Source organism: Populus nigra, chromosome 10, assembly GCF_951802175.1.
Source record: "Populus nigra chromosome 10, ddPopNigr1.1, whole genome shotgun sequence".
Taxonomy (NCBI): domain Eukaryota; kingdom Viridiplantae; phylum Streptophyta; class Magnoliopsida; order Malpighiales; family Salicaceae; genus Populus; species Populus nigra.
Window position 1 is genome coordinate 16,667,556 of NC_084861.1, and position 16,166 is coordinate 16,683,721.

Genomic DNA, 16,166 nt, shown 5'->3' on the forward strand with positions numbered 1-16,166 from the left:
CCGCTTCACGTAATTCATATGCCATCAATTCTTTTTTCTTTGATATTTCGTCGTATCACCTATTTCCCAATTCCCACCCTTTTGCGATTAATTTGAACTATTACTCTTATTACGCTTAGATGGCTGTTTAAAATATTAGAGCAATTATTATTATTATTATTATTATTATTATTATTAATGTTGAGAGACAGAGAGAGAGAGAGAGAGAGGAGAGGTATACATCTCTCTTGTGAAAGCGCCCCCTCTCCTTTCCCTCTTTCTTGCCCCTGGTTGTTACTCTAGGCTTAGGCATCCTCCCCGCCCTCTGTTACATCCCTCCTCTGTCCGTGTGTTGTGTTTCTTAAATTCCGTTTGGGAAACTACTAAATCTGCACCATCAGCATTAGCATATTCTCCCATAAATAAACTCCGGTCCTTAATTATTTAATCTCTTTCTTAATTTCATTGCATTACCACTGTTAGTATACTGCTTTACTGCTACTAGTCTGTCTGTCTTATGATGTAACATCCTCCGCCATTAGTCAGTAGATAAATTTAGTACAAGTGTGACTCATTTTAGTTTTGAGTTCGAAGAAAGAAGCAAAGACAAAGACAAAGACCCAAAAAAACAACAAGGCGAGGCGGTGCGGTGGCTTTCAACTACTCCAACACGTACTGTATGTGTTTCCATCTCCTTGATCCGCCGACTGTTTTAAATTTTTAGCTAACGCACTTATGACTGACCCCTGCTTTTTTTTCTTATTTTTTTCCTGTAATTTGTAATTGTCTAAACGAGATCTATGCCTATTTTTTTTTTTGTATCTCTTTCTGTTAGCTTGAAGACGATGATGAAACTAAACATTCTGCTGTTGAATGCGTAAAGACAAAGAAGTATTGCTGCATTTGCTCGGTTATTAGGGTTTCCATCTTTCTCTTCTTAACTCTTAATGCCATGACTACTAAACGCGCCTACAAGCTGCGTATCCTCCATAATTTTGTTTTTCTTTTCGTTTTAGGGTTTCATTTGCTCATTACAATGCTCATGCCACTCTTTTTCTTGGTTCATCTTCTTCTCGTATTATTCATTTCAGATCTGTCCTCTTTTTTTTCTTTTTTTAGATAAAGGCATCCCGTTGAATGCAATGTTACTTAATTGGTAATAGTTGTAATCGTTGTTGTTGGCCTTGACCACAATTCTTTGAAATTTTGTGAAAAGAGGAATTTGTGGCACATTCTTCGAGTGTCAATTGCCTTAAGATTGGCAGGAAATCATCCAGGGTTCTTGTGACCGGAGGAGAAGATCACAAAGTCAATCTTTGGGCTATTGGTAAGCCCAATGCTATACTGGTCAGTTCTCAATTCCGTTCATCATTTTCTTTTAACCATTTTCTTTCTGCTCTCTCGTGTCTGATGATTCTCATTCTGTCTAACCCGATATTTCATGCAGAGTTTGTCCGGACATACAAGTGGGATTGATTCGGTAAGCTTTGATTCTTCAGAAGTCCTTGTAGCTGCAGGAGCTGCGAGTGGCACAATCAAGCTTTGGGATTTAGAGGAGGCAAAAAGTATGCTTGTGATATATTCTTTCACCTGTATAAACACTGGAATTTTGCATATTTCTATCTTTTCTTACTCATTATCTTTTCTGTGTGTAGTTGTTCGCACACTCACTGGCCACAGATCCAATTGCATATCTGTAGACTTTCACCCTTTTGGAGAGTTCTTTGCATCTGGTTCCCTGGACACAAATCTTAAGATATGGGATATCAGAAAGAAGGGCTGTATTCACACTTACAAGGGCCACACTCGAGGAGTGAATGCAATCAGATTTACCCCAGATGGTCGTTGGGTTGTATCTGGTGGAGAGGACAATACAGTAAAGGTTATAACTGCTTTCTTTCTCTTGGTGTGCATCATGTCTACACTCAATACACGTCATGCCAGCAAATACCGTCGCTTGTTTGTAAGAAATAATATCTCAAAGGTCCTGTGTCTGCTGATATGCATGATAAGGACCTCATATTAAGGGACCTTAAATCACACTCATTCTGGCATGCATTTTCTGTTGCTCAGTTCTTTTCTTTGTGTCTTCATCCTTGTGACTTGAATTTAAGAAAGCAGAGTTAGTTGCAAATATATTGCCCTAGCACGCTGTCTAGTGCCAAGGGACTGACAGTAAGTTCAGACTATTCTTTCTCATGTCAACACAACTGGTGAATGCATTAGGATAATTTTTAGTGTGTCTGCAACTTGTGAGTTCTTTTTTACTTAAGATGACTGCACATACAGGTTTCTTTTGTTTGATTCTTGATTCTTTATTTAACGAACTCTTTAATGTGCATGTATTTTGACAGCTGTGGGATTTGACTGCTGGAAAGCTATTGCACGATTTCAAGTACCATGAGGGCCAGATTCAGTGCATAGATTTTCATCCCCACGAGTTTCTTCTTGCAACAGGTCAGTTTATGGTACTGTGGAAAGCTACTTGTCTATTGTGGTTTCATTTTATTTTTAAACTACAGTTCAGGACATGCTTTATTCTTCATTGTGTGTTTTTTCATGGGTGTTGACTTGGTATTTATCTTACATTGTAATTCTTTTCACGATAGCATGCATTTTGACACTTTTGCTTTTAATAAGTCAAATAATATTTTAGTCTCAAATTGATGATTTTATCTTTTTTTCCATATCCCATACAGAATGTTTAAACAAAATGGAAAACATTCTATGTCATCCACTTAAGGATTGCCACCTGCAGTATATGTTAATCCTGTGTCCAACTGAAACTGAAATTTTGTTATTCCAATGAATGAAAGAATTAGGTGTATGCTTAGGTAAGTGCACCTATTTTTATAGAAAATTATAGGTGAGTGATCGTGTTTGTTGGTACTAGGAATCTGTATCTGTGAATAGAAAGTTGCATTTTCCTGGAAAAGTCACATCTAATTTGTTGCCCTTGTATAGGTTCTGCTGACAGGACTGTAAAATTTTGGGACCTTGAAACCTTTGAGCTAATAGGTTCTGCTGGGACGGAGGTAATTTTATTCCTTAAGGGACACCTTCAACTTGGAATTGTAAATCTTTTCTAGTTTTTTTTTTTCTTTCCTTACCAGAGAGTTTTTCTGGAACCTGTCTGCCTTCAGACAACTGGAGTGCGTTGTTTGACCTTTAATCCTGATGGGAGGACTCTACTGTGTGGATTGCATGAAAGTTTGAAAGTAAAGCTCTCTCTCTTTCTCAATAGTTAGTGCTCCAGGTCTACTGTTTTTTACTAACTTTTGATCCAACTTCTTAGGTTTTCTCATGGGAACCAATAAGATGCCATGACGCCGTGGATGTGGGATGGTCTAGGTTGTCAGATCTCAATGTTCATGAAGGAAAGCTTCTTGGATGCTCATACAATCAGAGTTGTGTAGGAGTGTGGGTTGTAGATATATCGGTAATACACACTATTTATTAATTTCTGTTGGTGTTTAGATGTCATTTACTTTCTGGTGCTGATATTTTAAATTTGAACCTAAACCTGATGTGTCTCTTGTGTCCCTTGCTCAGCGTATTGAACCGTATGCAATTGGAAACGCCAACCGATTCAACAGTCATTCAGAATCTAAATCTGGTGCAATTGGGAACCAATCAGTCCTGCTTGAGAACAACGCAAAGACTAGCATGGGAAGGTTATCTGTTTCACAAAATTCTGATGTTTTAGTAAAAGAAACAAAATCTCTTGGAAGGTCGGCAGTTTCTCAAAATTCAGTTTCTGGGAACGAGTCTTCTAAAGAATCAAAGATTTTGCCATGTAAATGACCTCTGAATCTTTCAATTCTTTGTTCACTGTTGGTTTTGGTGTTCTATTTTATTTTTCTCCTTCCTTTTTTCTTTTATAAAAATTGGTTTAAACTCAATTCTTCAGCCAGATTGTGACATATGTTCCTCATTGCTTCAACATACTAATTGAAGCCGCAGGAAGTGTACCTGGTACTCCTCAAAGAGTGAACTTAAACACTGGGTTGAAGACAACTATGACCGGTCCTCTAACAGTTTCTAGCACAGCAGCCCCAAAGAGGAGTTCTACAAAGATCCTTTCAGCTGCTAATGTTCCAGTCTTGAACAAGGCAGATGTCATACCTGTAATTGTCCCCAGAACTAACTCCAGATCAGAGCAAGTAGCTGACTTCAGAAAAGAAATTGGTATTGCTGCTAGGACAATGCCATTTTCTTTGCAGTCAAAGACAACTGATTTCCGGAAATTTTCAAATAGTAGAGAGGACATGGACCAGCCAACTACCTCTACCCAGTCTGAGACAACAGGTTGCAAGGCTACAGAACCGATAAGTGTCATGGATAGGAATATTACTCCTGCAGTTAAAGCCTCTATTCATGGAATATCAACTGCTGAACGAAATATTGGGGATGATAGATCTATGGGATCTGGAAACTATGAGTCAGATTCGATAACAGAGCCACCCACTAGTTACCAGGAAGAAAACTGTAAGTGTTACCCATTCAAGAAAAACTCTTTGCCACTGATTGTCAGTATGCATGTGTAAGTGTATGATGCTGACATTTCATGCTATAACTGAGAAACGTGTTCAAGGAATTTCTAGGTTCAAGTGGCGTGTTGTAAGTAAATTTATGCTTTGTTGGTACTCCACAGAGGTTTTTCAATGTTTCTTAATTAGCTTATTTTCAAAGATTAACTATGCTTATACCTTTTCCTCCATCTTTCTTATATGTCTTTAAGTAACTAGCTTAGTTATTTTTATTTTATGTGAACTTACAAGTGAAAGAGTAACAAAATGTATCTGACTTTTTACTGAGATGCTTGGAATGACAGTGTAGGGAATCTCTTAGTTTTATGAAAAAGGCACTAAGGTTGGTTCAGCTGATCTAATCAGCTCTTGCAACTTTTATATGGCAGCCTAAGCTATTTAAAACTCATCACCTTCCTTAGAAAGGCAGATAATCACTTCAATACATTACCCTTGCTCATGATTATGTAAATACTGAGTATCAGATGTGAGAATAAACATGGCTTATATAGCTTGGAACAGCATCAAAAAAATCTAATAAAGTGTCCCCTGTTTTTGGCTGGTGGAAGGCGTTTTGTGAAAAGGGCAGGGATGATGATGATAATGAAGAATGAAAAGTGGATGTTTGTGCATTGTTGGTAGAATAAGTCATAGGGCTGTCTACCCATTGAATGGAGCATGGTTCTTAGCTTTTCTCTATGTTTCATTGACGTTTTGAGTTGGACTTTGATTTGTTTAGTACACTTGTGGCTTCGGATTGGCATATTTTCACTCTTTTGTCAGATGAGATGGAATGCAAGGCTCCTATGCTGAAAATAGTAATATTTTTTCCAGGTGAGACTCGTGGACATAAAATAAACAGAGATGCACCCACTGTTGAGAGTCAGAAAGGAGGTACATCTGTTCCTGATTTCTACTCGAGGTTTTTCAAGAATTCAAAATGCCTAATCAATTTCATGTTAAATATATAGGAAGAATGCGTTCACTTATGATAAACTGGGAGAAAAGGGGAAGATCTTCTAGCTATGAGGGACCTACTTCCAGCACTTCCACTGGGACAGGATCTGTGGTGAATGTGCTCCCTCTTAATATGGTAGGAATAGATTTCAACTTTTGTGTGTGCTCTGTTCTCTTTCTTAACTTTCTGATCATCTGAAGAGTGAAGACCCGCAATATTATTTGGGATTCAGGACTGTATGACATGTTTTCAAAGTTTTACACAGAATGTATCATGTGCAAAAAAACAAAAAGAGGACATGTTAACCATATATGTTCGCTTTTAGGGTCTTATGTCTTCTGTACAATAATGATCTATCATTTTGTCTTGCTTGTATGAATGAAACGATTATTAAACGGAAATTGCACTTGACTCTCCTTGCTCTGTTATGGATGATATATATAAATGAGATTTTTATGATACATAAAATATTTTATTATTCATCAGTACTGCAATGAGAAATCAAACTGTGTGTTCTTAGGTTGTGGTTTAGATAACAGCAAGATTAGATTGTAATTTTCTGAGGAACAGGACTATCACTAGCTTAAGATAGGTTTCATAGCTTTCTTTGAAGAGGGATATTTTGTTTCTCATTTTTGCTTTGGTCAAGAGGGATCTTACATGACATTCTCCAGAGTATTTAGTGGATCAGTGTTGCAATTGTTGGAGATATTACCAAAACTTGATCTTGGTTTCAACATTCTAGATATGTTTCTAGGTCTAGGTCCTTCCAAGAAAACTATTTGAAAGGGCTATTTAGTCAGGGAAGCAAATTGTGCTTTCATAGAAGTTTAATGCAGCTGGTCTATGAAGTTGTGGGTTTCTCATTGGTAATTATAGGCGCTTCTTAGACTCAAAATCAAATGACTGGAGATGGCATGAAATTTGTAATGGAAGAAAAATTTCTCACCCTTAACATTAACAGCTTGCAAGTTGTATGCATATCTTCAATGATTTTTTGTTGAGATGAAAATTTCTATTCCAGCTCATGTTTTTCAATATATTTTAATGTGCTTGTTTAAATCCTTACATTTCATTGACATTAATATGCTGATTTGTACACCGTTCAATTCTTATTATGTTGAAGTTTAAACAGAGAGGACGCACCCCATCCATTGAAAAGGAAACGGTTTCTGCTTTTGACGAGGATGTTATTGCAGACTTAATGGAACAGCATGACCAATTTCTCAGCTCTATGCAGTCTCGTTCTGCCAAGTTACAGGTGACTTAGCAGGATAAGTGGGTGTGTGCATGTGTGACAGTTGTAGACATAAACATGTTCTTTTGCTCCTGCAAGGGCAGGGGAGAGTTGATAACAGACTGCAGCAGTTTTTTTTTTCCTTGCATTTTTCCCACATTGTTCCATGTAAGAGATGGAGATAAATTCATTACCAATAAACAAACAGTCTAAATTCTTCTCCACTCACCGCCCATAGATGAATAGTTATGGAAACTATCTTGCAATTTTCCAGAAGTGATTCTTTTGTATGTTTATGCATATAAGTACCTCAAACTGCAACTGTAATTTTTTGCTGTCCCTAACTGATAAGCTGCCTTTTGGTATCTCCATAATTTTATAATTCTTCATAATGCTCATATTCAATCAGAACCCCTCCCTAATAGCTGGTTATTACCTTCTATCTGTACTTCCTGCTTAATGCCTTCGAACTGTAAGTTAGCTGTCATAATCTAGTTATTACTTCCTTACTGATATGTTGGAAATGAACACATGCAATGGTACACACCTGCTTTCAGCAAGAAACACACAGCATTTACCAGAGCAAATTCTATAGTTCCGTGAACAAGAGTCCTTATTATCATTCATATAAATCCATTACAGTTTTGCTCTCGGATTTTAGTTTCTTCTCCTACAAATGGCTCTCAATTGATGGGAGGACTTATTGCCAAACTGTGCACAACATTCATTATAAAGTTTATTTTAGTCCTTACATTTGCTTAACATTTGAATTCAGCAAGTTTTTCTACTCCCAGCAGCTAATCTAGCTCTCTATGAAGTTCATGTCTGGATTAAGTGCTGAGGGGAAGAGTTATTTGCTTTGGCCTTACATGAATTGATTTGTCACCTCTCAAGGAGGAGCAGGCCTTTTCTATTAGCCATCCATAAGCTGATATCTGTTTGCCCCGCAGATAACTTACTATTGAGAAACTCTCCTCTTTTTTTTTTTTTTTTTTAATCTCTATTGCTTAACAGAATCTATCATTATCTTTTACATGAACCTACTATTGTTCAAATTTTGTGTTTGTATATATTTGCTTAAAGGTTGGTGAATCCAGTTAGTTTAGGCCATTGGAAGTGCTTTAATATTTCTGCATCCAGTTAGATGCCATTGAAAGGTTGGTGAAACTTGTCAATGATTTCCTGTAGGTTGTCTACAGATATTGGGAGAGAAATGATGTTAAGGGGGCCATTGGTGCAATGGAGAAGATGGCTGACCATGCTGTAAGGACCTATTTTCTCACAGTATTTGACAAGTATACTGGATACTACAATTTATTTTAACTTTCATTCCTAACCTTTTGTTTCTTCTTCATATGCTTACTTTCAGGTCCTTTCTGATGTTATCAGTATCGTGGCTGATAAAATTGACATTGTCAATTTGGATATATGCACATGTCTCCTGCCACTTCTTACTAACCTGCTTGAAAGTCACATGGATAGGTAAGAAGTTTGAGATATTTTGTACTTTGTAATACTTTTCATTTAACCAGCTTACTGCTATTGGTTTATGTGTTTTCTATTATAAGCATTCCACCGAGTGTTGATGTCACCCCACATCTCTTTCTTCCTTTATCTCTACAAAAGGGAGTGCCAGTAGTGAAGGATGCTACTGTGTATTCCTTATTTTTTGTTTATGTTTCAGCAACTATTCCTATGAAGTTGTTAAGAGAGAGACAGCTATATTAATTGCTCTTCTTATCTGACACAGCAGATAATTATAGATCAATTAATCAACTAACTATTTGTCATTGGCTCTCTCTGGTGGAGGCACTGCCTCCGTTCTGGCTGAATGATGGTAAAAGACGGGTAACATTTGGCCATTCAACCAACTGAATATTTGGTCAAAGACACTGGATGTTGTCAAAACAAGCAACACCTTTGCTTTTTAAGTCATTGTCATTGCGGATGATGCCTCTTTTGTTTCCCTTTTAAAGGCAGGTGGGTAAACATTTGAAAGAAATCATATTCCACCTGTACTCATAATATTTAAACAATTCAAATTACATGCTTTGACTATTAGGGGATGAAAGGCAACCACTTCAATAGCAGTGTACTTGGTGTCAAGGTCCTTCACAGCGTAGTGCTTGAAGTGATGATAGAAATGCCTTTGAACTCCATTTCCTTAGCTTGGAGCATATGGAATGAATTAGTTATGTGTGGAGTCCATTTTTACTTGGGTGGTTTTCCATATGCTATTTTCTACTTTACAGCATACGCGTCATCTGCATTACAAACTGACCTCTGCTGGTCAACATGCATTGGTGATGTGGCACAACTTGGTTATGTTTCTCTTTAGTTGCTTTCATAATTCTGTGGTCTGAGGATCCATAGCTAAATTGCCTGTTGTATTTAGGCATTTGAGCATTTCCCTGGACATGCTGCTGAAGCTGGTCAGAATGTTTGGTTCAATGATATATTCAACTCTATCAGCGTCAACATCTGTTGGTGTGGATATCGAAGCAGAGCAAAGGTGTGCACCTTTTTGTGATGTTTGCGATTGATTTCCTATGCATACTACAAAAATTGCTTTAAGACGGGTACACATCTTATTTGGTTCATAGGCTGGAACGTTGCAATATCTGCTTTGTAGAGCTTGAAAAAGTCAAACGCTGCCTGCTTACCCTTACAAGGTAACTTTAATTCTCTTAGTGGCGTTGAGAGCTGTGGCATTTATATGAGAGCTGTGGATTCTTTTCTTTAATCTGTTTTGCTCAATAGGAAAGGGGGATCGGTTGCAAAGCATGCGCATGAGCTAAATCTAGCTCTTCAAGAAGTATCATGACCCAACTCCAAATTCTTCCGAGTGGCGACTGCTGATTGTTTTAGCCATACATGGTTTGAATTATAAGTTCTTTGTGGGAGGAGCAGAGCTTGTGCACTTGTAGGAGTTAAAACTGCTTGCCATGGATCTGCATTCTGAGTTTTCTGCCTGCTTGGCCCCAGACCTCCATGTACATTCATGATAAATGGAGGCATTAACCACTGATTCTATCTAGTTTACTGAAAAAGACTTGAAAGCTAACAGGGGTGTATCTTCATCGAGTGCTTGCTGCGGAGTCTTGGCACTCATCAATGTGGTCATTGGTGGAAAAGGATTTACCCACCCAGTATGTAGGAGACAGATTGTAACGTTGGCATGTATCAATTTCATTCTTTTTTGAATACCTATCACAAGTGGAAATAGAGAAACTTGGCTTAAGAGTGTACGATTCTTGCTGCTATTCGCCCACTAGGTTGCCTCATTTCTTCCGCTTCCTTTCGGCCCCCCCCTCCCAAAAAAAAAAAAAATGACCAGCTTTTTCAGTTTTGGGTAAAAAGCTATTTTGGACTTGCAATCAATTGAACAGTACAGGCTTCAAAGAAAGCAGCATGACCAGCAATCGATAATGATGCAATGTCATAACCAACCAAGCAACTGAATAGAAGAGAACTAAAACGATAAGCTAGAAGTATCACAAGTAATTTTTGAAGGGAGACAAATTGCCTGGCATAATAACTAATGAGATTAATATTATACGAGGTAACTAGAAATTTTCAACCAACCAAGAGTTGAAGTAATATCACTAATAACACACTGGCGACAGAGCTATGCAGCTTTGAAGACAAATCTAGAACATATGAACAGCCTCCATAAGAATGCTAAGAAGATGAGTCAACAGCTCATTTCATTGAGAAAACTATGTCCTAGCCAAAGCTTTTCAATTCAAAGTAAAATGCAATTCATGAAGCTGGCAGGAACGGCATGGAAGAGGTACACAAAGACTAGTACAAATATTCAGTTAATCTTCCATTCAATCATAGCCATACCATTGATCTTTAATCTGATCAGAGCTGTACAATAGGAACCGGCTTTTCATTTAATACTGTCATGTATACTAGAAAAGGCAAAACATCAAATTTAATTAAATGCAATAAAAGAATCAGAACAATGTGATTGTTTATGTTGTTTTATGCTTATGGATGTTCGTATAAGATGGTATATAATGAGGAAGCATAGATCAAATGTAATGTAGCAGTGAAGAAATGTCTCATCGAAATAGCAAGTGAATAAGCAAAACTGCATTTGAATTGGACTGAAGAAGAATATTTGTATATACACATCATACATGTTATAACAACAACATACACACATATATGATTGTTATTATTGTTATGAAATTAGAAGGAAGAACAGAGAGAGAGAGGGGGGGGGGGGGGGAGTATTTTCCTGCCGGCATTGGATGGTGATGATGTATAGGAAAGGAAGCAAACAAGCATGGAAATGATGATAGGATAAGTGAGTGAGTCGATCAATCAATAAATTCCAATTCGTCCTCTCTGAGATGAGCAAAGAATTTGACTCCTCCTGAGTGGACAAACTGAGTCTTGTAAGGAAGATTAGCGGAAACTCGCCTCCCCTTCCACTGGCTCACGTACTGCTTCACCTCACCTTCCAATCCACACAGATCCACTTCCTCCGCCACGCGAGGCACGTGGTAAACCTTCACCGGGGCCTTCACCCTAACCCTTGCTCCAGTCTTCTTCTTCGCTTCTTCTTCTTCATCATCTGTCACCATAGTTGCGGAATTGTTGGATCCCAAAGCCACCGAGCACGAAACAGCAGTTTTTCTTCTTCGTCTGCTACTACTACTTGTTGCTATACTAGTAGCTGTAGGAGTAATAATTGAGTAGCGGCAGTTAAGCCTTGGATTTGGTGAAATTAAGGAATTGAATTTGAATTTGTTGGTATCTGTAGCGGGGAACGCCGAACTGACTGCAGCGGTGGCAGCCGACGATAACGCCAAGCTCGTACTCATCGCGCTCTCGCACTTTCTTTTTTCTTTCTTATGGGTCCAAACTCCAAACGACTAATGTAGTTTCTTGTTTCTACCACATTCAGTCAGTCAGATATTGTTTTATTTATTTTTTGTCCTTGATCCTTATGGCTATGTATTTATCTCCGACTATCTCCTCTCCTCCTTACGCAAGAGTTTTAATAATAATAATAATAATAACAACAATGAAGTAAATGTTTAATTATTATTTTTATTCAATTTCTTCACTGCACCTAATATATGGGCACTCCACACAGAAATTAACCTAAAAAAACTTGGTTACTTTGTCAATTCGTAAATTATTAAATTAATTATTTTTATTAAAAGCATAGTGTTTTATTTTACTTTTTAATTGTTGATAATTACACTTTGATTTTAATGGAATCATTTGAGTCATTAAACACATGATTGAATCAATCAAGTTTTATTAAATTAATATTCTATTCGATTCAATTAAAAACCTAATTTTAATTAATTTCTATATTTCTTGAATCAAGATATCTGATTGAGTTTAACAATCATCATTTTTATTTATATTATAAAAATAAAATAAAACAACCCTTTATTTTTAAAATTTCACTCTTCTTTGAATTCACTCCATAAAAATAAATTTTCATTCTAAAATTAATAAATAGAAAGAATTTGATACTTTTAATTTTATTAATAAACAAAATAAGTATAATACTAGGAGGATCTAAACTCATTTTCTCTTGTTCTTCTTTTTAATCATTATGTCATTCTCTAAAGGGAAAGATGTAAAGAAAACAAAATTAAAATTTGTTTGCATGTTATTATTGCAATAGAAAACATTTATTTTATACAAGAAAATTGTTATGATTACGCTATTCTATTCTAAGTAGTTTAAATGTAAAAAGAAACTAAAAGCCATTATAGGAAAATTACATATATTTCTTAACACTCCTTTTCAAGTTGGAGAGTGGATGTCAAGAACGTCGAACTTGCACATCATGGTCAAGAATGCTTCTTTTCCCAATGGCTTTGTAAAAACATATGTGAGTTGATCTACTAAAGAAACATATTGTGTTTTAACTGAGCCATCTTGTATCTTGTCACAAATAAAATGGCAATCCATTTCTATGTGTCTAATTCTTTTATGAAAAACAGTATTGAAAGCTATGTGTAAAGTTGTTGTGTTATCACAATACAACAATGGCTTCAGATGCAATATTCACAAGTCTAATAACAATGGGCGTAACCAAGATAATTCATAGTATATATCTGTTATGGCTCTATATTCAGCTTTTGTTGAAGAGAGATACATAATGTTTTGCCTCTGTGTCCACCAAGAAATAAGGGTAGAACCCAATAAAATACAAAAGCCTGTAATGAATCTCGATGGATGATAACAATGAAAGAATAATGCTACGGCGAGTAACGATGATAAGAAACAAAATTGACAAGAGGGAAACATATACCTTTATGAGAACTAGATGATGGAGACGATAAATGGTTGGGAGATGTAACTTGGTTATATACATAATCACACAAGACAGTTGAAGGGTGATAATGATGTTTTGAATGGCGCAAAGGTGTTGGTAAATGAGCATCATGAATTAAATATGGATGTTTAGAATGTTGGTCTAGAGTTTGTGTAACTGGTTCAGTTAAGGGAACAATGATAATTTGAGGTAGTACATAATTATTGTTTATGGAAGCAAGATGGCTAGACTTATAAGGAAAAATGTTTTCATGAAAAACAACATCGTGATTAGTGAATATTTTATAAGCATGAAGGTCATAAAGCTTGTAAGCTTTTTGACTAATAAGATAGCCTAGAAAAACACAACATTTAGCATGACGAGCAAATTTATGAGTAACATGCACGTTGATAGCATATACAAGACACCTAAAAACTCAAAAATGATGGCAGAAGGGTGGTTTGTTATAAAAGCATTTGAAAGGAGCTTTGATGCTAAAGAGTGATGTGGTTAAATGATTAATTAAGTGAACAGTTGTAGAAACACAATCTGTTCAAAAATATAAATGAAGATGGGCTTAAAAATGAAGGGCTCGTGTAGACTTAAAAATATGACGATGTTTGCTTTCAACAACCTTGTTTTGTTGGGGAGTATAAATACGAGAATGTTGATAAGGGGTCCCTTTGTGTTTAAAAAATCATGCATAAAAAGATTTCTCCTTCATTATCAATCCAAATATGAGCTACAGAAACATGGAACTGTGTTCAGAAAAATGAGAAAAAAAATCATGATATAAATTTTGTATTTTACTTTTGTGAGTCATAAAGAATATCCATGTAAATTGAGAGTAATCATCCACTATAGTCAAAAAATATTTTGAAATAGAAAAGAATGCAACTTTATAAAGCCCCCAAATATCACAATGAATTAATTTAAAAGGTCTAATAGACAAAATTGAACTAATATGAAATGATAGTCGATGTTGCTTTGCGAGTGCACAAACACCACAAGTATTATTAGACTAAAAAGAAAAATGTAATAGATGTTTTGCCATAAATCATAATTTAAAGGAGCACAAATTCTCTAAACAACAATACCATAAAGTTGTAGAATAGGAGACTTAAGGGCTGGATGGATGTCATTGTTGGTTTGCTGTCAAAACAACTAAGTAATAAAGACCATATCATTGTTTACCTAAACCAATCATTATCTTCATCATCAAGCACTATAAAATACACCAATAAAAGAAGAAAGTTATTGAGCAATTTAAATCTTTGGTAAGTCTGTTAACAGACATTAAGTCCACTATAAAAGATGATACTCCAAGCATATTGGTTAAAACAATAACAAAATTTAAAGGTAAAGAGCCAATGGAAGCAATATAAACATGTTTTCTATTTGGTATGGTGATCGATGACAGAACATCATTGTTGTTGTTAACAAGTAAATTTGAGGAGGAAATATATGGTATGTTGCACCACTATCAATAATCATCTGGCGTAACATGGATGTCATTGGCAACAAGCTTACAAAGGTGTCAACATTGTTAGCTTTTGGATTGGCCATAGTATTGTTTAGTTGTATTGTGCCCTTCCTCTGCATGATGGAAATTATTTATTGAATTTGTAAGCCTAAAAGTCTAGTCATAACTAAAGATGTCTCATGTATTAGCCGATCCTCCTCAATGTTGTTGACAGAAAACTAAAGGCCATTATTGCGCTTGGATTGAGCATTGCCTGTGGTAGACTGAGAGTGATATTTGTTGTTGGATGGATGCTCAGGATGTTCTAGTTGATAACCGTTCAATTTCCAACAAGTTTATCACATATAATGATCATGATCATAGTATGAAGAATGCAAGGGTTTACGATGAGCAGGGATGAAACAAAAAGGAGAACCTTGTCCACGTCTAGAAGCCAGGGCTAATGATTCTATTTTGTGCATAGCTATGGCAGAATTATCTGCTACTTCACAAATACTGCCCAAGCTATATTGCTTCTCTTTCTATACAACAGAGGCATATGCTTTAGCAACATCAAATAATGAATTCATTATCAAAATCTGATCCCAAATGACATTGTAGGAGTTATTAAGTCCCATTAGAAATTGTATTAGCCGGTGTCTATTGTGATTTGCTTTACAATAACAAATGGTATTATTATAAGATCCCAATTCATCCCATATTTTTTTTAGTTTAATGTAGTAAGCCACAACAATCATTTGATCTTGAGTAAGATAAGCAATATCTTGTTCAATCTAAAAAATACAAGGAACATTGCCTTGTGAAAAACAATCCATAAGTTCTTCCCATATTTTTTATGTCATGACTTAAAAAATGACACTGTCTGCAATATCTTGTGTGAGTGAATTAAGGATCCAAGAAAGAATCTTATAATTGATTTTTTTTCCACAAAACATATTTATCTGGCTTGTTTGTTTTAGATGGCATGAAAATGGTTCCATTTATAAAATCCAGCTTGGATTTGGCTTTCAAAAAATCATCATGGCCCTACACCATGTCGAGTAATTATCACCATTAAGAGGCTTTGAGATGAGCACCATACATGTATGATTTGAATGGTGCAAGGAATATGGATTGTTATTCAAGGGTTGTTGTTCCTCCATAATGATCGGCAGTAGCAACAAAAAAAGAATGAATAGAAAGACTAGGGTATTGAATCTAGCTCTAATACCATAAAAAAAAAAACAAAATTGAAATATGTTCATATGTTATTATTACAATAGTAAACATCTACTTTATACAAGGAGTTGCTATAATTATGCAATTCTATTCTAAGTAGTCCAAGTGTAAAAGGAAATTAAAAGCAACTATTGGAAAAGTACATTAAATAAAATATATTCTCTTTGAATGACTATATATTTCTTAACAAAAGAAGCTAAAAGAAAATATATGGCTGGTAGGATAGATCGTAAAGACAGAAAATGAAATGTCCATATAAACGTGTATGACATCAATGGTGAAGGGGAATCAAGAATCAAGGGTGGACGATGAAGCTTATGTCCATCCAATTTTTTATGATGATGAGCAAGCAACATGAACATTTGTTGTTTCATTTCACAACATACAAGCAAACATCAATGATCAATCCATCCCAAAACAATTTTTAACTAGAACAAAATATGTCACGATTAGTTTTATTAACAATA

At 35.8% G+C, this 16,166-nt stretch overlaps 2 protein-coding genes across 4 annotated transcripts; one reads left to right on the forward strand and one right to left on the reverse strand.

The window, feature by feature from the left end:
- Positions 1-175: 175 nt before the first annotated feature.
- On the forward strand, positions 176-9,951 carry LOC133704881 (katanin p80 WD40 repeat-containing subunit B1 homolog KTN80.3-like). 3 transcript variants are annotated; one of them, XM_062129924.1, is made up of 19 exons: positions 176-656; positions 815-959; positions 1,196-1,326; positions 1,427-1,544; positions 1,635-1,861; positions 2,334-2,436; positions 2,944-3,014; positions 3,123-3,197; positions 3,275-3,418; positions 3,532-3,775; positions 3,937-4,467; positions 5,343-5,402; positions 5,480-5,601; positions 6,602-6,727; positions 7,892-7,966; positions 8,073-8,185; positions 9,099-9,215; positions 9,307-9,375; positions 9,464-9,951. In XM_062129924.1, the coding sequence occupies exons 2-19, from the start codon at positions 932-934 to the stop codon at positions 9,525-9,527; spliced, it is 2,418 nt and encodes an 805-aa protein (XP_061985908.1). In that variant the 5' UTR covers positions 176-656; positions 815-931; the 3' UTR covers positions 9,528-9,951. The 3 variants fall into 3 exon arrangements, with proteins under 3 accessions (XP_061985908.1, XP_061985909.1, XP_061985907.1); XM_062129923.1 differs by having other exon boundaries at positions 178-656; positions 6,593-6,727; XM_062129925.1 differs by lacking the exons at positions 9,099-9,215; positions 9,307-9,375; positions 9,464-9,951 and having other exon boundaries at positions 6,593-6,727; positions 7,903-7,966.
- Positions 9,952-10,782: 831 nt separating this feature from the next.
- On the reverse strand, positions 10,783-11,637 carry LOC133704882 (ferredoxin-thioredoxin reductase subunit A1, chloroplastic-like). The gene has a single exon (XM_062129926.1). It carries the CDS (start codon positions 11,539-11,541, stop codon positions 11,035-11,037), a length of 507 nt encoding a protein of 168 aa, XP_061985910.1. The 5' UTR covers positions 11,542-11,637; the 3' UTR covers positions 10,783-11,034.
- Between the last annotated feature and the right edge of the window lie 4,529 nt (positions 11,638-16,166).

What these genes read in the sequence shown, in the direction of transcription:
- LOC133704881 (XM_062129923.1), top strand. Translation starts at nt 932, where the DNA reads ATGACTACTAAACGCGCCTACAAGCTGC. An exon ending in TAAACGCGCCTACAAGCTGC is followed by an intron (nt 960 to 1,195) that starts GTATCCTCCATA and finishes TTTTGTGAAAAG; the next exon opens with AGGAATTTGTGGCACATTCT. An exon ending in GTAAGCCCAATGCTATACTG is followed by an intron (nt 1,327 to 1,426) that starts GTCAGTTCTCAA and finishes TATTTCATGCAG; the next exon opens with AGTTTGTCCGGACATACAAG.
- LOC133704882 (XM_062129926.1), bottom strand. Translation starts at nt 11,541, where the DNA reads ATGAGTACGAGCTTGGCGTTATCGTCGGCTGCCACCGCTGCAGTCAGT.